General features: G+C 42.7%; 1 protein-coding gene across 1 annotated transcript in view; it reads right to left on the bottom strand.

The window, feature by feature from the left end:
• Positions 1 to 398: 398 nt before the first annotated feature.
• The window catches only part of LOC8039081 (glucoside xylosyltransferase 1), a 32,281-nt gene continuing 4,965 nt past the window's right edge, over positions 399 to 27,714 (bottom strand). The window contains exons 2-5 of the mRNA XM_040219341.2: positions 26,028 to 26,159; positions 20,160 to 20,352; positions 12,557 to 12,870; positions 399 to 1,122 (exon numbers count right to left, since the gene is read on the bottom strand). Of these exons, the coding sequence (XP_040075275.1) occupies positions 946 to 1,122; positions 12,557 to 12,870; positions 20,160 to 20,352; positions 26,028 to 26,159 (816 nt within the window). The 3' untranslated portion in view covers positions 399 to 945. The remainder of the gene's footprint in view (positions 1,123 to 12,556; positions 12,871 to 20,159; positions 20,353 to 26,027; positions 26,160 to 27,714) is intronic.

Genomic DNA, 27,714 nt, shown 5'->3' with positions numbered 1-27,714 from the left:
TTGCCCGTTAAATGTAGCGGGCGAATTGACGCCACGTGACCTTAACACCAATTCCATTCCCTGCTAAATATAACGAACAAATTCAGTTTCTCCATTAAATTTAGCAAAAAAGCGACGTCATCTGACCTCAACACCAATTCAATTCCCCGAATTTAGTAGGAAACTTTCCCGCTAAATGTAGCAGAGAAAAGGAGTTTCGTCATAGGTGACGGGACACCAAGTCCTGTGACGTCATTTTGCCCGCTAAATTTAGCGGGGAAACGGAATTGGTGTTGGGGTCACGTGGCGACAATGTTTCAGCTAAATTTAGCTGGGAAACTGTGGGAGGAAAGGTTACGCCGGAGGAGAAGGGTAGGGCACGGAGGAGGAGGAGGGAAGAGGAGGAAAGGGATCGGAGGAGGAGGAGGGGCATACCCTCCCTTCCGCGTACTCTCCCCTCCTCCTCCTCAAGAGCTCTCTAATTTCCCATTAGAAAAATTTGTAACCTTCTTTCACCTTTTCATATTTCCATTAAGAAATTTTCTTAAAAGTAAACCTTGACAGAGATCTGTCTATACTCTGTTTCACCTTACGATGTACCGCAGGAAAGGCCACAAGCGCGAGCTCCTTGCTCTGGGGCACATCTCGGCGGCACAAGCTCTCGTGCACCAAGGGCAACTGCCAACGCTATGAGCTCGCGCTTCTAGCCTTCGCTGCGGCACAACATAAGGTGAAACGAAGTATAGTTGGGAACAATTAATTATTAAAAAGTTCAAACATCAACCAAGCCGTTCTAAGGGACCCTACGTTTCGAAGCCAAGTCGGCCACCTCTTTAGGGGCTCAACGGCCATAGCCGTAGTCGGCCCTGGAGGGCATTAGAAATGTGGGGTCCCTACAGAAGAGTTTAGTTAGTGTTTGAACCTTCTAATAAGACACTTTCTTGTTTGTTTTACTTTCTTCCAAAGTTATCGTGTTAGGTCAGGATTCAGGCCGCGCTCCTTGTCCAATTGACGCGCCAGGGCCTTCCAGTCCTTCATATATTCGAGGAAGCGGAGGGCGCAGAGTGTTTTGTTCACAATCTTGCGAAGCCTTTCTTCGAAGGGACCGATGAAGTTACGCTCCAAGCTTGTTCCCAGCTGGTACTGCGGAAACAGAACAAGATATTGTCACGGGTGGTGACCAATAAACAATAAACAATAAATAAACAGAAAGAAATAAACGTTTAATGTGGCGAACTTGTGCCAAAAATAAAAGGGTACAAAAGATAATAACGGAGCGTCGCGGGCGTCGAAGTCGGCGTAGCAGCAGAGTCGAACGCTGGGCGAAAAACTGACTGCAGATCGGCACGCGGAGTTCCTTATGTACGCGCGTTGGGTTCTGGAACAATCGGCCTAGATTGTTCGGCGACTGGAACATTCAGAACTCGATCTGACGAGAATGTTCTCGAACTCACGAGAACACAATGAAAGAACAAATAAAAGAGCATTCCACTGACTGGAATCGAACCCAGACTTTCTGCACGACAGTCAAGCACGGTAACCACTCCGCCACGCGCGCGGTCGCTCGCTGACGAGCGTGGAAATATAATGTAAGACGTAGGCATCTGGAATCCGCTTTTTTTTTTTAACAGGAAGCCCCAGATATTTGATCACTGCATGGCTTTACTACCTAACTTGAAACATTTCATTGAACGATAACGTAAGGCCGGGATGTGTTCTCGGTGGTCGAAATTGTGCGTTTTATCTTTCACGTTTTGCTAGACAAAACATTTTCTCTATTGAGGATAATTTTGAAATAAATTAATGATTTAGAATACACTTGATAGGAAGGAATAAAATGAAAAAGTATCTGGCAGTCATTATTGAGAGCTTTTTGCTTGCTTCAGCGGATCTGACAAGAGCCACCCGATTCTCGTTGGGCGTGGCAACGCTCAAAACGCCCCCATCCGGAGTTTTATTTGCTCCGGTCGGCGCTTTCTTGTCGTAACCGATGTGCCTGGAACAGTGTTGCCAATTTGGCGGTTTGTTGAGTCGTCCAACTGAAGATGAGGCCGTTTTGCGCGCGGCGGGAGTTTTAGCGATTTTCAAGTCATGGTAGCGTTTCTTACTGGCGGCCTAAAATGCTCTCAAATTTACATTCATGAATCATAAGTATCTTAATTTTTGTATTAAGCTAGTGTCATGGTTAAGACAAAAACACAAAAAAACAGGAAATATTAATACATACATGGACAAAGACAGACAGTACTGTTCTTCGTGCTGTCTGTCTGTCTTTTCGTTTCCTTAGAGTCATAACCTTTTCGTCTCCTTAGTCTCTTTTTATTTTCGTAGAGTCCAGGGGGTTCCCATTTTACCTTACTACCAGCACGGTTCTTGTCAGTAATAGCAACGTTTGAGACGCCATTGACATATTACAGTGGCAAACCTGGAAATTCATCTTCAACTGATTTGTGTGTGAATGACTGAGTTCGTTTTCCAAGTCTCCCAGATAAAACGGGCCATTAAACTTGCTCACAGATCCATAAAACGGGTTTGCAATATCGTTCTAAACTTTCATAGCGGAGTTTGGAAGCTCCAGGTGACGGCAGATGAGTCAGAGACCCCGGAAAATACTATAACTTTTTCCAAATCATGCGAATCTAGTCACTGATGTTTCGAAATGCCAAAAAATATTGCATTAATGATCGGAACGATGGAGGGAAATGTCTGTAGGTTTGGCAGAGAATGCACCTGGTAACACATGAGTGGTAACAGTAAGATTATGCAATGAACTTTAGTTCGTGCAGGGAAACATTTAGTGTCCAACACCTAAGTCCCTTTCAAGAGTCTTGTAAAAACAATATTATGATATTTTTCACTAAATAGAGCAATACATTATGTGTGCCAAATATTGAGCGGTTTTAAGCGGTTTTCCAGAATTCCTACAGCTGGTGTTAGATTTGTGAGTTGGCAAGGCTGCTTTGTAAATTATACGTACAATGTCTCCAACAATAGCATAAGAATGGAGTTTTGAAATCCCGAAAGTTTTCTTTTTTCATCCATTCTCAATACATTCTCCTCAATATATTATGACACCTTATTAAACCTCTAGAGTTTTATGCTATGAGAAGAATGCATTAAATTTAAAATAAATATTTTTTATCAAAAAGGGTTTGAATTTAAAAGAAAAATCTGGAGTCACTTAAAACACGCGAGCTAATATATAAATTTTAGGCTTTTCAGATAAGGACTATCAAAGTGGTGTCACCTGCATTTTTTGTTGTCAATTAATCTTTTTATAAGAGTTACCAACACATGCCGTACACAAAACAGTTCTTACTTCTGCAAGATATTTTCTTGTTTCCATGATAAAAGTGTCGCATGAGAGGAGGTGAAAACAACCGCTTTCTTAATTGCACGTTGACGTAGATTTAAGGGCCAGAAAAATGAATTATACTACATTTAGTGGTCAATATTTTTTTTTGTCAGACACACGCGAATTGATCTGGCATATTTAGATGAATGTAATTTTTTTTTAGTTCAATCCTAAAAGAAAATAGCTTCTGGAGCAACTCTTTTCTAAGGAGGCATTTTTGGGCGACCTTCTAAAACATATTAGGATTGGGTTTTTGAGCAGAAATTAGGGGCAGAGTATATCATGCATTTCGCACTTCCAACAAAAAGTCAAGTCTCTTCACTGTTTTAACAGGTTCTCGCATTGTGCCCGGAATTTTTTTTAATCGATAAAGTCAAAAGTATGAAATATTTGTGCAATACTTAAAAAAAAATCTGCTCGAGCATTTTAAAATGCACTTAATACATCTTTGATGACCGGTAATTTCAAATCTGTGAAATAAGTACGCTGGCTTATATTGTTTCAAGGTAAAAACAAACCCTTAACCAAGTATAGTTGGAAGGGGGGGGGGGGGGGAGGACTGTTCTAACGACTAGTCGGTGGCCTACCGTCGACTACTCTCGTTTTCACCTCAAGAAAGGAGCAAGTTTTGCGTATTGTTTACGCGTCGCACGAAGTAATTCTTGCGAGATTTGGTTGTCAGATGAAGAAGCGATGCCTTTGGCGTTTGCAGCTTGTTCGGGTTGACAACACATATCTAATCTAAAATAAACTTGCATATATCTTAATACTCTACATTAAGGGGGAAATTCGTAATGCCCCTCGAGGAGCCGGACTTTTTTTAGGACGGTTCTTGAGGTGAAAACGTGTATGGTCGTTAACACAGTACCCCCCCCCCCCCCCTCTCCCTATCGGTACCTGGTTAAGCGTTTAATTTTTGCCTTAATCCAAAAGAAGCAACATATTTTGTACACATTCCGAATTAGCGTTTGTCAAAGATTCATGAAATGCAGCTAAAGAAAGCCGAGAATAATTATTGTTTATTGTCGCGCAAGGATTGCATACCTTAGACTTTCTTGACTAAAAAAAAAAATCTTCCGAGCGCAATACGAATATTAGTTACAACTGTAGAGGGCTTATCTTTCTGTTGAAAGTGCAAAAAGTATGATGTAGTATTTCCTCTTTAGCGCAGCAAACTCTGGAGAGTGAGTCACCTCCTCTCCAGTGTCTAAAGTGGGAAGAGGTGGGAGGAGCTACCTCCATAACCCAGCCTGTCACCGACAAAATATCTTCCTGAGCACTGTTTGCCAGGGCTGTGGTAGCACTTGGTGCTATTTGTGAGCAGACATTACGGAGCATTACAATAGAACGTGCGAGGCTTTTTGTATTAGTGGCATCGCTGATATTGTGTATGAAAACTGAACTTTATGGCATATTCGGTGGTTAGGGAGTTGACTTGGACACCACGTTCATTGCGCTATTTGGTGGAACGTGTGCCGGCAAAAAGACTAAAGTTGAGGCTTGAGCGAGTTGTTACGTACTTCGGAATTTAAAACAGCGCGAAAAGACGAGGACCAGACGAAGAAGTAACACGGACGGCGCGCTGCGTCCTTGTTACTCCTTCGACTGGTCCTCGTCTTTTCGCGCGGTCTTTTAATAACGACAAAAATAGTTTGATTTATTTTTCTAAATATCGTTTTACTCAGTTTCCCATTGCGATGGACGACAGCGCATCACGTGACAGCGCGATGCTGCGCCCCTCTAAGGGGTTACGTGACGCTCACGTGACATTAAAATGTCTTTATTTAGTAAAGTCCCTCGATGCTTCGTTTTACAAGTAGTTGTCGTAACTAAACGAATGGCGAAGCACAATCTGGAGGAACAAAATGGCGTCATTCAGTTCCCTCTTCTGCTTTGAGTCGCCATTGTTTTTCCTAAAATCTGCACCGTCAAGCAGTCGGTGCTTCAAAGACTGTCGCGACTTGTAGGAAGCACTTATCTAGGAGCTTTAGTCTTCGATGGCTCGTAGCGCCCTCTAATGCCGTCGTCTAGTAACACGTGCTACAGCAGGAGGCGACGCTACTGGCGCTCCTGCGACAACCGATTGCGTACGTTGTCCAGGGGGGAACGGTAAGGCTTCCGTTTACGAGAAGAATGTCGCAGAAATGGGAAGTGATACCCCGTGATAAATGACACCCCTGACGTTTGTGACGCCGCTGCACGTCCGGGATGTCTACACCGCGCAGCGGAAGACCCGTGGAAACTGAAAGAATAAATAAACAGAGCTTCGTACACCAGCACTTTTTCCTTTCTCAATTCCATAATGCAACATGGTTTTTCGTAAGCATGGATACCGACAGAATGTAGCGTAAGTAATGGAGAGGCAAAAATATTAAAGCTGGCTTTTTTTTTCATCGTCTCAGTAGGTTTCTTTCGGTATTGATCGCGTGTTTGGGTGCCAACATCTCGAGAAACATTTTGTATAAATGCTCTATATTTATATCGCTTTACAGCTGCGTGCAAAGTACATATTCTTGAAGTAAAATTATTTGGTAGGAGTGTCTGAGATACGTACCTGCAAATTTCAAAGATAATGATAGGTGAATGTGCCGTTCGTTCGAGTTTTTTTTTGTATTATACGCCTAATGTAATAATCAATCAATAATATTTTTTTACTGATAATTTATCAGTACTAACCAACTTTTCGTAATAACGTGCTTCTGATTAGCGTCTTCGCCATGCGCCAATACAGAAGTTTGAACTCGGTGCATGTGAAATTTCGACGAGGCTCTTTTTTTTTCCTAAGCAAAACTTTTGGTACCTTATTCTTAATATTTATGTTATTTCTTAATGTTGTTACTACAAAACGGTGATGCATGCAAGTGCGAGTGCCTTCCTTTTTAAGGTCTCTGACTTCTCACTGCAAGCAATATTGTTTTTTCTTGACAAAATATTTTAGCAATTGTTTAAACTAAATATTAGTAAATTACGAAAAAAATTACGAGGGAATTAAAAATTTAAAACAGACGCACTCTGATCGATCTTATATGAAATCACCCAACACCATTTTAGAGGGTGTTTCCAGCGGACCTGCCGCTGTAAAACGAGTGGGACAAATGGGCGTCCTCGCATAAAAGGGTCATGTTTTCACCGAAAGTTCACTGAGCAGGTCAGTCGTGCAGCCTGAAATTGCAAAACGTAATTCTCTTTCTATAGAAAAAAAAAAAAAGAAGAGCAAAAAAACTTACCAAAGTCCACGTTACAGCAGTTTGCAGACCACCGAGTTACCGACGCTATTGGGAGACAGCCTCGAGATTGCAAGACGCGAGAGAGCGCGACACGAGAGCGCTCAACCAGTTTAGCGCGCGTCATTAGAGAGCTATTGGCGCCACTGGATGGAATGCATTACCTAATTGAATTAAATTTTTTCTTTATCGTTTTTTTTTAACTTGCACGAGCTGTTACATGCAGCACGATATTGTATGACGCGTTGGAAAGATGGCCGTATCCAACCGACTATAAGATTCATCTCGGTGCGCAAATATCTGTACGACCATCTTGTACAAGATGATTTCGGCCAGGATTTGTTGCCCCCTCCCCCCCTTTCCCGTGCCGTGACAGTGTTAGTAGATTTGGCTATAAATAGCCAAATTGGTTTATTTGTTTCTAAGTGGCATCAACATCTGGTGATGGCCTTACGTTAGTTAACTTTTGCGGCCTTTTCTAGTCGTTGCTTGAAATCGGCAGCAGATACCCTCAAATAAATTTTGGCTGGTTAAAACGCAAGACGAAATTTTATTTCGAAGATACAAGATATGATCGTGTTCATAGTTTCTGAAAGCAGTTTCTAAAAATACTCGCTCACAATATTTTCAACAATTGCATTGAGCAGACAGAACACGATGCCTTGAATGCTGCCTGCTTTATTAAGTAGGGACCCCTCAGGTTCCATCCTCGAAACTTTCCACGACGGGCACATGCGCTCTCGTGTCGCGCGCTATTAACTTGTAGCGCCATCTCCTGATAGGCGCTGCGAGCAGACCATAGAGTTATTACAATAAACCCTAGATGTTCAGCTGGCGCTAGTGACTACGGGACTTCCGGTTGAAAATTGAAGCAGACAGCGACCGGTCTACTTCTCCAGCCTTCCTGTGTATTCCTATGGGAAAGCGTACGTGATGCTTTTCTCCTCGCCAAGGAATAATAGAAATAAGCTTAGTTTCTTTACTTGTAACGGGTACTCTGTCGCTTTATTCACATTATAAAGGTGTAATTTATTTAGTTAATGGTTTCTTTTATTACTAAGAGATGTTTAAGTTAGGAAAAATTGAGGCCCAGGTCTGTGTTGTACAGCATGATACCCCAATACAAGCTATCAAATCAAGCAAAAAGAACAACAATCGCATTTATTTCAGAGCAACAACACTCGGCTACTATCTTATTTTGATTATTCATGTACAGTTTTATACTAATCCAGTACCTGTTCTTCGTTCCATAACACCCTGCTTCTTTATTGTCGTCTGTTGTGATTGTTTGATTTGGCATATATTAGCTTCCTTTTGGTGCTCTGTCAAGTTGATTCACTTTGCGAGCTAAATACCATTGACTATATGCGTAAATAGGTGCACTCTAATAGCAGTCTTCAACGTCAACACGTATTATGCATCTGTTTTGGGCTATTTTAGCGCAGTGTTTGACGCCATGAATTCTAAAGAAAAACGCTCTAAATGACAGATATTCATGTACATCAGATTGAACAGCGTTCGAAATTTTTGTTTCTGTCACAACACTAAGTATTATCTGCTCTTACAATCAAGCGCGAAAAGAAAATTCATTTACGTTTTCCCATATGAATGCATTACCGGAAGTCAAATTTAGACTGGTTGCTGTCTGGTTCAAAATGCAACAGCATAGTAGCGCCGCCTGGACCTCTAGCGTTTTTTGTTAATAACTCTATGGAGCAGACGGCCCACTTGGTTGTCTGCTCGAACCTGGGTTGAAGAATGGGTTCATCTCAAACCATGGGGAACTTTCGGAATTTAATGGCGGACGCCTCCTGCCAACGTACTTCCTGCGGAAATTCGTCGCAAGAGCAGATGCGCTGCGCTTTGGCGTGGCGAGGAGACAGTTAGGCAGAAAGTCGATGACGTTTGAATACAATCAAAGCTTTTGGCACCTCCTCGCAGGTTATATTGCAAATGCGGCCCATAAACCACGTGACGCCGATCGGGCAGTTGGAAACTCTAATGCAGGCTCTCTGGCGTTGGTAACTCGGTCATCTGCGAACGGGCCAAACGTAAACTTCGGTAAGTTTTTGCCCTAATATTTCACAGGAAAACACCTAACCTATGTCTTAAGATTTCACACGCTAAGTCAAAACACACCAGGTTTTGAAAAAAAAACAAAAAAAAAACAACAAAAAAGACGTAACCCTACCTATAATATAAAGGCCCCCCCCCCCCCCCCCCCCTGTTTCCCAGATGTATATCCCGGCCATCTCAGCGTCCCTTTCGAATAATATTTCTCGCCACAGAGCTGTAAGACACTAAGAACCGAACGCGCCACGAAATTCAATTTGCTTAAGCGATTTCAACCACAAAACTAAAAAAATAAGTTCTAGCGTTTTCTTATAGTACTTCACGTTGCCTGACGTTCACATGACCAGGTACGGCTAAAGTCCCTTCATGTTTCAAAAGTAACACAATGTTCGTCAATGCACGAGGCACGTGCAACGTGCAGCCCTTGGGAAGATCATGGCGGCACACCACAGCCCTAGAGTGTACTAGAAGGAACGAGTGGGGCGACCGGAGTGCTATTTAGGTACCTCCGCATGAGGAAAAAACCGGCTGATCCAAGCCACTTCGCTCGTAGCGCTCTCTCGGCCACTAAAAGCGAAGCAGTTCGGATTAGCCGGTTTTTATGAAAAACGCGTTGCGTTCCAACGCCAAGATAGTTCCACAAGCGGCGGCGCCGAAAAAAACGCTTTGGTCGTTTCACTCAGTCCCTTCTAGTACCCTCTACGAAGGTGGCGCTACGATCGATGTGGCTTGGGTTCACCTGATCGCTTTCCACATTTTGAGGTGCAACTGAAAGCATGAGCGGAGCCTGAAGCTCGACCCACTCGCTCCTTCTAGTACACTCTAACAGCACTGAGCTAGATTTCAGACGCCAAGAATTTCCCAGAATCGTGCTTCGAGCATTTCTACAACAATGAATGGCGTCACTTTTCCCAGGGTAGAGGGGCTTTAGGTACGGCCACTATGGCATTCGGTGCTGGAGTGCCACTAGTTGTTAATAGAGTCACTGGATCCCGGGAAAACAGCGCCAAGCTCCCCGTATGATCGACATTTTGATTCATAGATTGAACAGTTTCTTCTTTACTTCCCCATTCTTTGTGAGTCGGTCTGAAGTCGCGGTGACAGGTTGCTTTATGAAGACATGTCTTGTACACAAAGATTCGATTATCCAGACAACGGCGAAACAACATTTTCGCACCGTCACAATGTGGGGCATCGGTGCTTGGTGGCATTGGAAAAATAATTTTGTCTTGAAATACGCATGAAGAGCAATACAATTATAAGGGATACGTGGATGTAACCGTGATATATAAGTGCATTGAATACACAGCGCCAAAAACGCTTGTATTGGCAAGTAACGTTTTCGGGACGATGACGCTCCACGGCGATCTTGTCGCGACTAGGGGGCCTTGATATGCGCTTTGCTTAGGGTGATGACATTGTAGGACCTGATGCCCTCAGCACGCGCTCTATAGAAAGATACAAAAAAATGGCCGTACAAAAATACCGTCGTAGCACTCTCAATGGCAAGAGCTGGTGCAGGGAGGCGCGCTTGCTCGCACTCAGGAACAAAAGAGAAACGAAAGCGTCGAGAACAGGATGGTCAGATGGCACCACCCTAAGCAAAGAACACATGAAGGCGACCTAGTCGAAACTGGTTAACATCGACCCCTTCAAAGCTTAAATGATTGGAAAGGACCTAAATGGCAATTGCCATGGAAACAACGACTGATCAGAAAATCGCTGGTTAGGTTTCTGTCGTCTGTATGTTAGTACCAGTCTGTGCCCTCCTAGCAGGCAGACAACGTAATGACGCAACTTTCCCAGGGGACAGTGACTGTAGTTGTTAAGACAGAAACCGCAAAACGGTAATCGATTGCAACTTAAACCTGATTACACGTTTATATTTTTAAATTCAAACGTGTTCCTGTAAATTACGATTCAACAGCTGCCAAGGATCGATAGACTAAAGTTTTAAAAAAATCGAGGATGCTTATTTCTTTATTGATATACAAGAGTGCGCCATTATTTCAATATTTAAAACGCATGCGGGCGCCACGAAAAAATGGCATACAGCATAAGAACGCTACACGCTTTGTTAAATGTGGCCAAACCATAAAATACACTGCACAAGACGTTTAATCTCAAACATTTGGTTCTAATGTGTTCTAAAATGATCCAAAATTGCCTCGTCATACAAAAGTTGCCCAAAAAGCCAAATTTTCATTATATTTATACTTGAACATAAGCCCCCCCCCCTCCAAAAAAAAAAAACAAAAACAAAAAAAGCTTTATTCTAGAATGTTTGCTTACAAAGCCAAATTCCCATTTTATTTATCCTTGAGTATAAGCTCAAATAAAATAAATTTGTTCTTCTAGGAGAGTTGCTAAAAAAAAATTCTCATTAAACTTACCTTTAAATTTAAGATCCAATAAAATTAAAATATTTTATTCTACTTGACACATTTTTGTGCATTACAGGTTAAAATGATGACTGTGTTGAAACTAGAATACTTTATTTCCGTTACCCGGAATTTGTGTCAACTCGCGTTTGGGAAAGACGTGGTTTCAGCCTCCACTCAGACACGAATTTTTCTCTAATGAACAAGAGAGTATCTCGTAAATGTAAGATGCAATCCCTTGTTTCGACATATTTTTCTTTTTCGTATAGAAAATAACAAAACACAAAAATATAGAGACATGACAACCCCCTGACTGTCCTTATCTGAAGACACTCTGGTACGAATAATCGTAAACGCTACTTTTACAATATGAAGCGGCGATCTCTGGGAGAGTGTAACATTTTGTTACGGTTAAGCACATTGTCTCGTAGACATTTGTTGTAAAAAGTGGACTTTTTTTTGAGAATCATTTCTAGAAAAGAGCAATTTCGGGAAAACCTTGAAAACATAATTTTAATGTCAACATCACTCGGGAAAGTATGAGGTAACCCTCACAAAGAAAGAGCTGCTGTCGCTAATTTGTCTAGCGATGTACGCGTTATCACATAGAAGAGTGCCATATTGAATACACTTTGTAGTCTATGCCTGTCTAAACGTTCATCTTGTACGTCGTGCGGACAATCCAGAGTTGGGAATTATACTGCCGTTTTTTTCTTATCGCTTCTTACGACGAGGCACACGAATTTTAAATGGCAGAGCGTGTCAATTAAGTTATATGTATTATGCAAGCTTCTTCGTGACGCTATAAAGTGCGAATATGTCAAGGTGTAATATGTATACAAATTCGTTTACCTGCGGACTAGGCAGAAATTGCGGACCACGCATCGTGTGTCTACTACGCGCCAGCCTCCAGGTGTGAACTATCCAAGGAAGTACTTCTTATCACGCAAACATTTCCCCCTTGGATTTCACACAAAACCAGCACCCAGTGTATAATCCTGCTTTTTGGACTCTAATTCCGGAAAATAGGGTGTACAGTTTTACTTATTCTTAAAACCTAACCATATTGCACTTATACCGTGCAAGCTCTATACTTGGTTTCACGCTAGGTTTAACCTGGACCAACGATATATGACCCGAGGGAGCTAATCAAGTACTGCAGAGACCCCCTGTAACGAAATAGCTGCTACAGCGAAGCGATCACGATTTCCAATTACCTTTTGCACTTCGTTACAACCGAAGTCAGTTATAACGAAATAGCGGCAATCGCAAAGTGATCTCCGATTCCCGTTGACTTCGTTATAACCGGTCCCGACGGTTGCGCCAAAAGTGTATCGCCATGGTGGTCGTCGCCTTTCTGCGTTTGCTATGACCGGCGAAACAAATCAGCCCATGGTCCTTCTTTCCTCGCGTCATCGGTCCAGCTCCATCACATTGGTGATGGAGCTGGTCACATTGGCAGCGGACAGATTATAGCCACCTATCTAGAAGATCAAAAAGGACTGGTCTATCCTTTAGTTACGGTATTCGGCACACTTGTTTACCTCGCGCATGGCCAGCTGCGCAGCTCTGAGGGCAGGTTCGTCGTTCTTGAGGAATAATTTTTGGTTGGCGTGCAGGAGGCCCGGAACCTCGCCCTTGCAGGACTCGTGGAACTCGCAGTTGTCTCGGCGGAAATTCCACGTGCACGGCATCAGGAAGAGCTTGTCCGGGTTTTCGTTGAAGATGACGTTCACAATATCCTGGTCAGCCCACTTAAGGCGCGAACCGTACTGCTCCAGAAGCGGTTCCATCCTCGATCCCCAGGCGAAGTTTCGCATCCTCGTCAAATTCATCGGCATCACTCCAGCGTTTACGCCTGCAATTCATTGTTCGAAGGATGAAAAATCACGCCACGCTTAACGAAACAACCACAAATTATTAAAAAAAAAATAAAGCGTGCCTTTAATTTACTGTTTAAATGTCCGGTATGAAAAATGCATTAGCAATATACAGTGTGTTTCACGGACGACTGATAATGCTTAAAAAAAAATATAAATTTCAAAATGAAGGTATGGTCCCTTCGCCATGACATTTCGACCGCGGTGGACGTCATACGGAGAGTGGAACATGAGAATTATCAAATTATGAGCCTAAAGGATACTAGTTAAGTTCTTAAAATATTTGGCCGAGCTGGCGCACTCTAAAAATCTCTTGGACGTCGCCAAAGTATCCCATAAATGTTAGAATTCAGGATACTAAGATCTGCCTCGCGTTTGTCTCTCGGAAAGCTAGGCTGTCTAGAGTGAACCACACTAAAGCTCCGACAAAGAAAGCTGTTCGGCCGAGGAGACAACCGAGTGTGGCGCGTCTTTTCTACGATTACGTGGGCTGACGCTGCTAGTTCCACCCGCGATGACACGTTACCCGCGTTTGCTTTGGTGAGTGACGTCGCTTCCGGGACAAAATTCCGCGGGTATTCTGGGCACAGGTTTAGAATGTGAGTCCCCTCAAGGCATATATTTGCTAGAAAATTGAGTGGAGTAGAATATATGTGTGTGAATTCTAATGACTACACTTCGTTGTCAAGACACGGCCGATGCTACGAGGTAATGGGATTGGGGAGACCACAAGTAAGGTTTCACACATAAATATATTGGCAAGTATTTACAAGCGCAAGGAGACTGTAGTTCGCATCGCCCGATGCTGCAGCCGAGCCGTTCCGTTGGTGTCTCGTGAAATCTCTGCCGCGCGTGTCCCGAGCTCAGCGGTCGCACTTGCCGACGTCTTCGTCGTCTCTGTGGCACAACTGCCACAGGATCAATGAAGCAGCGTCAAAAGCGGGAGTCACTGGGCAGTTTCTGTATATGACTGGTTCAGCGATTGTAGATAGACATGACGAACACCATGACGCCTCACTTTTGGGGCTTTTTGATTGGTCCCACCAGCACGTAGCGTCGGCTGCGTCTCTACTAAGGATGAAACAAAGTATGGGACAGGTTTCGACGAGGACGGCCAGAAAGTATGGAACGGTCTTGTCTCCAACCTTCCCTGCCACAAGCTGCGGTGCGTCTTAAGCTTTCGTGCCCGAGGCCAGCCCCGAACCTATAGGACTGTCGTTTCCGAAGACTTTGAGGCTACCGTCGCCTTGCAGTGCTTGGGTCGTACTTGGTGCCCGGAAAACGCGCCTCCGACTGGTACGTTTACCACATGTTCCTAGATTTCCTCATGATGACGTCATATAAATGTTGTCGTAGGCCGCGATTCTGACGGTGACAGTGGTGGTAAATATGAACAATAATTGTTCCGCTGCAGGCCCCTTTACAGCTGGACAGTATGCGGAAGCTCTGGCAGCCAGGAGTTGGGACGACGCAACCGCTACACTCGCGTTCGCAAGTGCTTCGGTATTTTAAATGCCTCTCCGACTGGTATGTTCACCGCGTCCAAAACAGCGGTCCGTCGATTTCCGCATGGGGACGTCATACGTGTGTCATGCTGTCGCAGGTCGCGATTTTGGTGGTGTCACAGCACCGGTGGTGGTTGTGGCAGACGCGTGTTCACTTTCGATTCGCTCTCCAGCTTGACAGTCCAAGGAACCTTCGGCAGACTGCAGGTGGGACGCCGCGCCCTATAGGAAATTTGTCTATGGGGCCCACCAGGATTTCTGAAATGTTTTCACGTACCCATCAAAAATGTTTGGCGTATTTGAGATGTCCGTCAATGTTTTCCAAGGGGCCTGACGTACCCTTTAAGAATTCCTAAAGGGCGTAAGAGACCCGCCATAGCTTTTTAAGAGACCCGTGGGTTCCGTCCCTATTTTTTCCGTGAAACCACAGCATCCATCAATATCGTTTTAACGTATTTGTGGGAGAGATTACGGTGACCCTTCGCGATATATGCGTCGGGGAAGCCGCTTGGCCAGTTTTCCGAGCGGCCGCGACGGGTTTTCAAAGTTGAGGAGAAGTTTCCCCGTCGCTTCCCGTCGTGCACTGACGCGCGCTCCGCCGCCCCCCCCCCCCCCCTCCCCTTTCTGAAGGGGATACGAGAGCGCACACGAAAAGCCGTCCTGGAAAGGGGGTCTCCTTTTCAATAGGGCCACAACAGCTACATTCCTGCTTGCTCCTGCTTTTTGCCGCAACTTCTACGTTCAACTACCAGGATTGCGACATTTGACAGCGCGGCTCTTCGGCTTTTGTGATGTCATTTGTTGCCACTTAGAAACCACTATCGATGCATGGGCGAAATAGGACGCTAAAAACACCACTCTGAGACGCGGTCCAGGTGCCGTACGCTTTGGCGGTATTTCTATACATTACCCACCTGAATCGCGGAACCTAACACGCCGGCTTTTATGATGTCATTTTGTTGCCTCGTCGGATAACGTTTGATGTATGTACAGAATTGGGCGCTATAGACCGTTTTCTTTGCGAACTCCACCAGGTGGTGTCCAGTTTCTGACATTGCAGCAAACTTCCGGTTCACAAACATAATGAACAAATCCCACGTTAAAACCACTTCTTAAAACGTTGATGAAACATTTAATCACCCATTCTCCAGGTGAAAGCCAAAATAACCAAGGAACGCGAGATTCGTTCGACTTTTTCGAATATCCTTGTAAACCAACTTGTCTCCTCCAAGAGGCTACAACGTACAACCGACGATGCTCGCTAAATCTTCAACTTTTGTTGTCTCTGTTGCTGTGACCTCCAACTTTGCTGTTGTCATGTGGTCAGATATGTATGGAAAAAAAGTGATGGTACCAGGACTGTCTTTTGGCAATCGGGTGCTGTGCATGAAATCAGAGATTCAATCAGGATTAGAAATTCGACAAATAAGCGTGGGCACATTGGCACTGGGAGCACATGGAAAGACATCAAACGAGGGAGTACAGGGGGACATGGGCTGGTCGTCTTTTGAGAGCAGGGAGGCAATCAGAAACTTGGAATTTCAACACAGGCTGCCCGAAATGGATCATGCGCGGTGGGCACGGAAGGTATTCAAGCATGTATATGTGAAATGTTTAAAAAAAATGGAGAAACGGAATCCGAAATCTTATATTTAAATACCTACACACTGGCGATGGGGCTGAGCAGACTACTTCAGTGGAAAGGAGAGTGAAAGAAATAAAGAGGAAAATGTGGGAAGTTAGAATGCAGGAAAAAGCTGCTCTAATAATGTACAGGTCACAAAAACACAATATAAAAAAAAGAAAATTTTGTTTGACAATTCACTGGGAAGTTATTCACGGTTTGAGGCGAGAACGGTGTATTCGAGAGTACGCATCGTCGCGTGACGCGATTCCAGCGTTACCGCCTTCGACCATTTGTCCTTCCCTCATTTAGAGCTCTCTCTACAAACACGCGCATGTTTCAATTCCAAATGGTATGCCATTTGTCAACAAAACTTTGTTCGTACACGACCACAGCTTGGACGTCACTTTGTGACTCATCTCTCTAACGAAGCTTACCCTCTTCTTCGACGCCAGAGTTACGCATTTCGACATCCCTCTAATTAAAAAAATACTGTCCTAAAACGGATCATGAGAAATAAATATAAAAAAATGAGAATGTAAAAATGCATTCAAGCTGGTGAAGTAACTCCAAAATAACAAAACCCAGACTAAGAGCAGGTAACAAAAAACAAAAAAAAAAAAACGAAAAAAAAAAAACACGCAGAGACATTTTCTTTTTTTTTTTTGGGGGGGGAGGGGAGGAGGTTGTTGTTTTTGTGTTTTTACTATAGGATCCGAAATGAGAATGATAATCTTTTTTCTATTAAAGACGGATACATATTGTTGCTGAAGGGAATAGATGCTCTCCTCAACAAGTAGGAAGGGATCACACATTTGAACAATAGAGCTTGTAGGAATGTCGCTCAGCAAGGTAAGCTTTTTGACCAGCACCCTCCCTGTTTTGTGGCGGTTTTGGTAAACATCACTGCAGTTCCCGGTGACTGACAAAATTAAACTCCATATAATCGGTAGTTTTTATGCGTCTTTTATTTGTTGACGAAATGAATCCCTGGAGAAGGGGAACAAGAGGGACAAAGGACAAACATAAATCTCCAAACACAGCTAGGTGACTGGTGAGCGACCGAACAGGGATTCATTTCGTCATTCATGTCCAGCTCGCTTGCACCTTTGCACTTAATTGCATTATCATCATATTTGTTATTTTTGTGTTTTTCGGTATAAAAGAAAAATACATTTGGCGGGACATTTTCTGCAAGGTTCGGTAAATACCCAATGGTTGGTTTTCCCTTCACTTTGCGTGCTGTAGGAATAGTGACAGCACTAAGTTCTTCATTCTACAATAGAACAGCACCGCTGTACAGCCTTTGTCAGTTAGTTCTAGAAAATGTCTTTTGGGAGCTGACGTCGTGCGGCGAAGCCCGTATAACGAAGGTAAGCTAGGTTAATTGGAGTGGAGGTTTGTTGTCGATCGTCTCTTTTGAAGGTCATATGTTACGCAACGTTTTGGTATCACAAATTCGTTCAAGACACTGCAAACAATTAAGGAGAGCTGAAATAAAAAAATAAAGATATTTGTAAGTATTGATGGGCGAAAATATTTATATTTAGACAAACTAGCTGTGTCGGTTGACAAATAACCCAACCACAATAACGGTTAAGCCGTGCCTTTTTATATATTCGTAAAATGAATTTATATATGCTCATTTTGATGTAATTTATGCAATTTTATATATGTTACTTGTTTATAAATGGCCTGTGAATGCGTCACTAAAACGTGTTTACTTGACAATGTTTGTAATTTCTTTGGATATAATGCTTTTATTGTTACTTTTAACATTTTGTGGGAATTTTCTAAACCTTTCATAAAATAGGTAGGAAAAATTACTACTATGTGCGGGCTTCGGTGTGGAATTGACGGTGTGCAAAGTGCTTTAGTGAAACCTTGGCAATCTCCACACCTCGAGCTTCTAAATTGTATATTTCCGCAAGAAAATAAGCTACGGCTTGCACATATAGTTGAATGCTCTTCCCAAGAGCACGGCTTTAACATATTGTTCACATAAATATAAAAAATAAGTCCCGACCATCATTGTACGATCAGACCTGTACGATTTGGCGATTGAACAGCAATGTACGTGAAGTCAGATGTCCAAACGAAGTCGTGAAATGTTTCAATCACTTCAGGCTCCTTGAACATGTATATTGAATTTTTGCCGCGGCGATGAAACATACCTCCCATTTCGGCAACCCGATGGCACCAGTGGCATCGAAACACCTCAAACCTGTCAAACGATTTATAATCAAAGATAGGTGGTGGCGTTCCTGAGTTCTAACAGACAAACCCAGAGATCAATAAGGGTGGTGCCAATGGTCTATTGGGCAGGAGATCCAACCGTCGCGCCCCTAGTGGCTAAATTGAGAACTACACCAATGGGACAACAACAACATAGATTATTTGGTTGGGTTCTGAGGCAGTGCTTGGCCCCCTCGTGGCCGAGCTTTGCGTCAGTGTTAGGCTGGGGCTGGTGTTCAAACATAGCCTCCTTTATACTCACAAAGCCTGGCAGTTCGACGACGGAGTCATAGTGTGCCCGGTCGCATATTTGGACTGCGAGGATCTGGTATCGCAGAGGATTTTGACGGAAGGCCTGTAGTCAGCGTAGAGCTTTTGCAGCGGCGAGCAACCGAAACAGGGTTTTCAAACCCGACGAGAAAAGAAGCGGTAGCGCCAGGAACGCAGGGAGCACGAGCGGACATTCTATCGCTCCGGACGAGTGCGTTTCGGCGTCTCGCCGCAGCTGGGCGGCCGTTACATGCCTCTCCTCTCATCCGTTGTCTGCCGCTCCACCCTTTCACTTTCAACGGCCGCGTCTCGTGGCGATCTGCAAGGCTTTGTCAGTATAGAGGAGGCTACGGCTCAATCAATGAAGTCAAGCGTTGACGCAGCAAAACATTGGGCACGAGCTGTGTCCAATATTTTGCCCGCGCTCAATCAAGAAAGATGAAGTAAATAATCCAGTGCACGTGCCTTCTGTTGCTAAACACAGAACTGTGGGGTAAACAAGCAGAACGTAGCACACACCAATAGCTGAGCAGATAGATAGCGGCGGTCTTTGATGTACGATGACTGCAGCTGCTTATCTTGTATCAATGAGAAGGAGTGTGTCTTAGCAGCGCCTTTTGTGGCCTGTCCTGATTCAGTACTGCGCGCATCTCTTTACGTAGTCCTCGGAATTTGTCATTCAGTACTGTGCGCATCTCTTTACGTAGTCCTCAGAATTTGTCGTTGACACAAATGAAACTGTATAAAGCCATAGGTGTACACCAGGCGCGAGAAAAAAACAACAGATATCTGTATGATTACAGTTTTCATAAGCCGTTGAATTTACGGTAACACGTTATTTGCGAAATTAAAAAGATTAGCGTCACGATACCATCACAAACAAATTGTATTTGAACGTTGTTCAAAAGCACTATATACAAAAATAAACCGGATTTTATGGTTTTAATATTCAAACACCTCGATCGCCACTACTTTGCGCAAACACCAGAAGAGAGTTATGCGTCCAGAGAAAGAATAAGGATGCGTATATAGATAGTTGTACTACACATGTTTCATATATGCAAAATGTGTTACATACGGCCATAAGAGTGGATGGGGGAACATAGGCAAAATTGACGTGAACACCACAGCTGCCTCAGTAACTTGGTTAAGGTCAGTACGCTCTCAGGGTCGAGAGTCGACTTAAAAAATAGTTCAATTGACCGCTCCACCTGACTTGTCACACTCGAACGGTATGCTGTAGAAACGCTCGCAGGGCTGCAATTACTCAACCTTATAGAAGTACTTTTGACCATCGCATTGATTAGCGTCACTCAGCTGCCATGGATCAGCAAGAAAAAGCTACAAACTTCTGTCAAGACCCTTTCCCGCCCCCACGCACGCACACACATACACTCACACTCTTTCCCTAAATATTGAGCACTACTATTATGGCCGGGTTCCCCACCACGTTTAGCGCAAAGCGATGTTGGTGCCATTAGTCTGAACCACAATTAAGTTAAGGTTTTCGACAAAGACGCGTCTTGAACTGTGACGTCGGTGCAACCGGCTCTACGGGTCAACTAGGGCAGATTATAAAGAGCACGACGAGGTTGGCACTCTCAAGAACTAATGTTTAAGAAAGATTACGCACCATATGGTTTTACGTAGGGAACAAACCCGTAATGACGATATGGATTTGTGTCAATGTCTTCAATCTCATATGCCTGCGCTATCAGGTGGCTAGGGCCCATTGAGTGGAAGATACGCCAGAGTTCTTCCACTGGGCGTAGCAAAAGAATATCGGCGTCCAGGTAAAGCACCGCCTCTTCCTTCGGCAGCATGTCCTGTAAAAGACCAACACAGGACATAATCTACATAAGACAAACCTGCCATTAAACTTTAAACTAACTATATATCAACAGCAACACTGTAAAATATATAGGATTCAGATTCACTTTTTTTATACTGAGCATGTAGATTTTGCTCTTAATAACTTTGAACGTTCAGACATAGAAATATTCAGGCCCTTTCCTTCAAAGGAAAACGCTTTTACGCTGATTTATATCCCAAGCATAGACTGTACTGAGCTATACGAACTAGAAGAAATCAATGCGGAGCGCAAGACCGTCTGATTGCTTTGCAGGGGCTGTAGCGATGTCAAAACGCCGCGCTCTGGTTGGCTCTGACTGAAGGATAGTGCGTAGAACTGAAGGCAGCTTGCTTTGAGGTCTACCCACTATCCTTCAATCAGAGCCAATCAGAACTCGGCGGTCTGACGTCAACCCCCCCCCCCCCTCCCCCCCCCCACACACACACAAAAAGAGAAAATGCAGACGAACTTGCGCTCCACATAGACTTAAATAATTACAAGAATTAAAGCGAATGGTAGTTTTTTTTACGCAAAATAATTGTAACTAATATACAGTATTTTTTAAATACTTCAATAAAATTGAAACAGTAAGCTGTAGTAATAATACTACCAGCGGCTCAGTGATTTATTTATCTGTTCAAAAAAATCAAGAAAACACCAGATGTATATTGAATGTTATACAGATAAACGCAATCGATCTTTCGCGCCTTGTTATCTGTTGTGATACAAATATGTCGACGGCTTTAGAACTTTTTGCCTTCGACAGCTAATTCGCCTTAAAAGTGACCATCGATGTTTTCTATTGCGAACAATTTCTGTTCTGCATAAGCAACGGGCCGAACTTCGTAGATTTGACTGAAGTATACTTAAGCAGAGAGACCGGAGGTTTCTTCGCCACGTGTCGAAGATGTTTGTTAGGTGTGTTATCTTGTGTCTGAAATATCACAAGGAGCGGAAAGCTTTCTTATCTCACTTTCGTCACCTGCCTGTTGCAAACTACGCAGGCTGTTTTTCTCCAATAGTTTTCATATCTTTCAACAACAGCGACAATATACTGCAGATGAACACAATGTTCTATCCACCAGGCTGTATTTCTTAGGATGACTCATTTATCCCTAATATTATACTCAGCCACTTTAACCTTTTTCTGTCCTTCCCTCGCCCGAAGCGGAGTGCGACTTGCCCCTTATAGGAGAACCACATCTTTCCCGGCATCCCCTCCCCCCTCACCCATCTCTGTATTTCAACACCTCCACTACACTAAACCCTGTTGGTGTTTTTGTCTCCGCGACACAAATTTTCTAATCACAAGTATCTCAACGGATTTCATAATAGTGGCTCGTATTCGGTCTTTCTACAAATGCTGTTACAAGCTTACTATTATAAATTTAACCCGAGACTGGAGCAGGAGAAAAACATTTCAAGAGTGGCAGTTAAAAAAAAAAAAAAATCTGATGACACCTAAGCACTTGTTATGAGTTGTGAATGCGAAAGCATGTAATTTCGTTCTTCCGCTCCCATAGTTCGTCTGCGGCGTACTGGCGTGGACGGCCACGTTTCGCTACTGCCGAGGTAGCGGCCGACGGCGGAGCGCACGCTCTCGTGAAGTGGCCGCGCCGCGCTGAGCTCGGCCGTGCGGCCACTCCGGAGTTTGCCCGTGCGGGCTCTGCGGCCACCGCTCCTTCTTACCGGCGGCCGGGCCGCTGCGTGCGCTGCGCCGCCATTGTGAGGGCTTCTCTGGTGGCGTTCCTTAGAACTACGCGGCGCGATTTCCAATGGGAGACTAACGACAGGCTTCGCTCCATTCGGACGGGCGAAGGTGCCGTTTGCCGCAGCTTCAAAAGCTGATGACGCGGTTTCTCTCCATGGGACAGTTAATGCTTGAGCATTAAATCAAACAGGGAGAGACAACGTCTCTAACTCAGCTAGTGATTTTATTTATTCGCCCCCTTATAAATCTATGGGTGCATATAATGAGTGCATATAAATCGCTGTTACAAGCATTCCCACCGACTTCTCCCCAGTTAAAAAAATATGTGTCCATCAAGGTATGGCAGCGTGAGTTATGATTGAGATATCAATTTAAATATGCTGTCTGTTTGTAAAAATACATAAAAACATCGTATTGGTTTAAAAGTAGAAGCAAAACAAGAACTTTGGCAAGACGTATCTGGATTAAATTAAAAAAGCCGGCCATTGGGAAGTTTGATTTACCAAATCTGTTTATTCGGGATTGTTTTTATATGAACCAACTGATTTAAATTACCATTTGCTACCTCTTAGAGTCACAATTGGGAATATTTTTATCGGATTTTTATGTCAAGGAATGCAATTATTTATTTTGTCATTGTTGCACAATGACATGAACGACAAGAATAATAAAATAAGTAACAACAATTATGCTATTTTATAGATAAAAAAAATAGTTTTATTTAATCACAAACACACTATTGAGGTGCACACAATATATACATACATTACTTCATAAATAAAGTTTTATAACAATCGAATTCGGTTAGATTCACTCCTGATTTCCACGCTACATTTTATATTACCGATGTACACTAAAAGTTAAAAAAAAAATGAAAACTGGAGACATCAATCAGTTAGGGAGATATTTTTGTGCCGAAACGACACAAATATTTCATTATTTTGGTTGATGAAATAATTAATAATTTGAGAAACAATACGCTCTTTTTGCGCCTTCTTCCCTTGTACAGCACAAGAATTCTAGAAATGATTCGCTTTATGTCACAGGATATATTAAGAAAAAAATTTCATGCTAAAAATGTATTTCCAGTTTTACTTTAGACTTAAAGTTCTCTATGTCTGCATGTGCTATTAATGTGTTTAGATTCATGAAAGCTTAAATACAATTGAAGTTGTTTTGCATCCATCAAGATTTATAACAGAGAGGTTCGAGTTATGAAAGTTCTGAATATTTTAATGGAAGAATATGGCGCGCTTCTGGCAAACTGGAGTGGTGATTCAGTTAAAGTAATTTCTCATTGTAGTTCAATGCTTTCAGCAAAAAGTATTATTAGTTGTAATATTTAATTCGAAATCCTCCAGAAAAAGAACACATGTCTCAAAAGCATGTGAGAAGAATATATTCTGGGCAAATTCTGCACTTTGACAAAACTGAAAACTGTCCTCGCGTTGTATTTTTAGTTCCCGAGTTTCTAAATTCTGAACTACCAAATGGGTATTATTGGATTAAACCATCGTCACAGGCCACGTGCTTGGAAGCTTCGCTAGGCTCAAATACTTTCTTCACAACACAGAAGATCTTTACATGGCTCTGTAAACTACATACACGGTGTACATCAGCAATGGTCTTCAGGTTGATCAAGGCCAGACTTTGTTTTTTCGAGTGGACTCTCACTAGCAGTTCTGCGGAGTAAAGTTTATTAACATGAAAGTCTTCTGCGAGGCATGAGTCAGCAACTTGTGCAACAGCAAAATGTGTCAACGAAGAGATTTGACGATGTTCATGTCCAGAATGAAGCACGAAATCTTAGTAAACATGTCAGACTAAAACTCTTTATCTGTGACAATAGGTTCGGGGATCGGGCGCTTGCCCACTCGCCGCAACCCGGGTTTTGGTCTAGAAGGCGACAGCCATAAAAAGCAAAAAGACTCCGGCGCGTCTGGTGCACTGCCAACCACGGAGGTCTACACGGGGACAGCCAACATACCATAACAAAAGAGAGCTGTGCGGTATATGTTGGGTTGTCATTACTGCCCAAGCACTAAACACAACTTGGTGTAAAAACACAACTTGGTGTAAAAACAATTTGGTGGCAATAGAAAAATATTTCTATTGCCACCAAATGTTGACCGTTGACGCCAAAAGAGAAAAAGGAAAAACGAAAAAGGCAAAAATGAGAGAGGGGACAGTAGAATAATAGGCGACTGACTGGATCATCCTGGTCGGGCTTTTCCAGAAAGCCCGTCTGCGAGAAGTGAGTGCCGAAGTGGTGTGCTGCCTCACCCAAGGTAAGAGGGGGGGGGGGGTCGGGGGCGAAGGGTCTAATCTACCCTGGGTTAACCTCACACACCAGGGTGCCCTTTTCCTCGGACACGGGAAAGATACGCACATGGCTCATGGCTAAGTGGGTGAACACACATGGCTCGGGGTTCGTGGTGACGCCACTCACCAAACACCTACTAACCGAGGTGTCCCCTGTGGGGAACGTAACAAAAACTATCAACCAAACCAGTAAAACATTTCGTCAAAAGGGCCAGGTCTTGGATTTTCTTTTTTCAAAATAAAAGCAAGAAACACGTTTTATAAACAGTTGGCGATTTACTGCGATTTACAAATCGGAATAAAAAGTTCATCTGTTGCGCGAAAGGTATCTGAGAGGGGCGAAGCCCCCAAATAAACGACCTGGGACAATCGATAAAATTCGAAAATCTCTTTGATATTTGAGCGCAAAAATACTCGAGAACTAAAGCTACAACGCAAAATCAGTTTTCAGTTTTGTCCTGGTGAAGCACTTGCCCAGCATTGTATTCTCTCCAAGTTTTTGAGACCTGAACTCTTTTTTCTGCAAGCTTTGAAACAAAATCGCCCAGTTTAAATATACTTACTTTTTAGCCGAAACAATGGCTAAATTGAAATACAACTGCAAATTATTTTTCATAATATTATCACCCACCTTGAAATTACGTTTATAAATTCACGCAGCCAAAGTCAGTGCACCCACAGAAGGGCACATAAGGCATAAAGGGAAAGCCCATTCATTAATAATGAGAATTTTGGCGAAAGAACCAAAATTATGCAAGTGATTGTACATCAATTCCCTTATCATGACTCATTCAGGCCACTTCCTGAGTTTTAAAAGTGTTAGCCACTGCAGACTCTTTCAATGCCTACTAACATTAATATGCAGTTATTTCGAACTGCCATTATAAAAATATCACTAAAATTATGTTGCAAAATAATAAAACAACTCACCCATATGCTCAGAGATTAGAATCAATTTTATATCATGATTAATGTCAGTAACACAATATTACAAAATCTGATGAGTGCAAAATGCCATCCCATACAGTACCTTGACGCGAATTTCAGACCAGAAGTATGCTATCCCATCTATATCATTAGACTGGGGCTAGCTTTTGAATTAGAGTAATTACAAAGTAGTAGCGTTACTTTCTGGAAGTAATGCATAATTGTAAAACATAACTTTTGTAAGCTAACATTTTATTAATAATTTATCTATTTATGCAGCGAAGTCGCTGTACTTGTATTTATATTTTATTTTCGAAGTACCCAAGTGTGATATCTGGTAGCTGACACCATTCCGCTGTACGTATTTGTGGACTTCGTCGGCCGATATTTTTCATATAAAATTTTCAGAAAACCAATTAAGATTTTTAAATAAGATAGCAGTTATTTGTGAAACTTCGACATCTGTTCTGTACCCCGAGTGCTGTATTAGAGCAGAGTAAGCCTTCGGCGACGCAAAACTTTTTTTTTTTGAAACATTAACTGTTTTTCCGGGCACCTTATATCAAAATTAATTGAGGTTCAAAGTTACAAAGCATCAAACATCGGTACGGTATAATTGCTGCCGGAAACGACCGGTGCTATTATTGCGCGAATGGTAATGCCTTTACCACCATAGTCCCGATACTTACTGGAAGAAAGAGTCGTTGTGTGGTACAAGGTGCAAATATACTCTTCCACTTATGAAAATACTTTTTCGGGAACATTACAAGACGGAGGTCGTATTTGAGTCGCTTCAGGATGTTGTCAGGAAAATTCATTATCTGAAAAAGGCACCGTCAGAAATTTCAGAGAATATCGGTGCACAAGTCACTTACTGTCATTGCCCATAATTTTGATTTAAACAAACCTGCGTGCAGAAGTGTCAAAAAATCACGTCAAACCTTATTTGCCTCTGTTCGTGGCTTCTATTTCACTGTACGAAACCAAAGCGAACAAAACGTAGCAGTTTCGGTTTCCAAATGCCACTCACGGCATGCACAGCAAGAAACCCACCTCGTGCGAGCCGAATGGATATGATACACTTTTAAACATTTTGCACACAAAATAATGACAGCCATCTACATTGAATATTTGCCGTAGTGTTTAAAATGTGCACACACTTTGAAATGTTTGTACCAATATCTGGTTTTACACGATCTACATTTATAAAGTGCAAGTTCTTTATTGGATATAATATTTTACTTTATGACACACCATGAATGCAGCGGAAGATGTCAATCTAAAGTATTCATACCCTCCGCCAGAATTTCGCTTTAACCCCTTTGCTTTCACGCTGGGACGTTTGGAACAAACTTTCCTCAGTATTCGCGCATTCATCGAACAAGTCTGGCTAGGCTGACTTAGCGCTGCTATTTGTGTTTTTGTCTTGATTTTTTTAGTACTTAAGGCAGGTGCTGAACAAAAAGTATGAAATTTGCCAGGGTAACTTCAGGAGCAGCAGACCCGCTGACGCCCACTGAGGATCGAGCATTACTATCATGATGGATTTGGTTATGATGCTAGCATATTAGCCTAGGCAATGCCAGTAACTGGTTTGAGTAAATAACTTTAAAATAACTTGTTTCAGAACGTTGCATGTGGAACACATGGTTTCAATTTAAAGCGAGCAATATTTGGAGGTGTTAATTTAGGAAAGGTTTTAAACTACAAACTTCTATTTTTTCTGACAGATTCGAAAAGTGAGGGGTCGAAAACTCCCTCAATACCATTGTGTATAGGACAAATGCCAAGGGTAAAAAATAGAAACTCGCATTTGTACAACGTATTTCGTGGCCTTATATCTACGTCAAAACACAAAAACAAAGTTGCACTTTTCTTCAAAGTCACTCGTGCTGCAAAGAGATGGCACAGATCAGAACGAAATATTTCAGCTTGAAATTTTCTGATAACTACCGGAGTCGACTGAAAAGTACTTGGACGCCACTGTTGCCCGTTTCAAGTTTGTATACGTGCCGGTGGTAAATTTGGGCCGAGGACCCCCATTTCAGTCACCGCAGGTGTATTTGAGGCGTATTAAGTGAGCAGAAGCGAGCGATTAAAAAGAACAATGCATTTTAAGATCTTGCTAAATGTGTTTCCGGTTGTTCACATATATGTGTTCTTTGAAATGATTTTAAAGTCACGAATAAAAGAAGAAAACGACTCCTAGAAACATCTCGTAAATGTTTCTTTGAGATTCGTTAGCATGCAAGGATTCTTGTTTTGATGGCATGTCTGTGCTTATGAACGAACCTATTAAAACGTTTTTGTTAACTTTCCTTGGGAGGGGGGGGAGGGGGTTGGCCAAACTTTGTTTGTTGTTGTTCTTTTTACTCC

Source organism: Ixodes scapularis, unplaced genomic scaffold (assembly GCF_016920785.2).
Source record: "Ixodes scapularis isolate PalLabHiFi unplaced genomic scaffold, ASM1692078v2 PGA_scaffold2__306_contigs__length_199485367, whole genome shotgun sequence".
In the NCBI taxonomy this organism is placed as follows: Eukaryota; Metazoa; Arthropoda; class Arachnida; order Ixodida; family Ixodidae; genus Ixodes; species Ixodes scapularis.
Note: the sequence above shows the minus strand (reverse complement) of the source record. Positions and strands in the feature narration are given on the sequence as shown.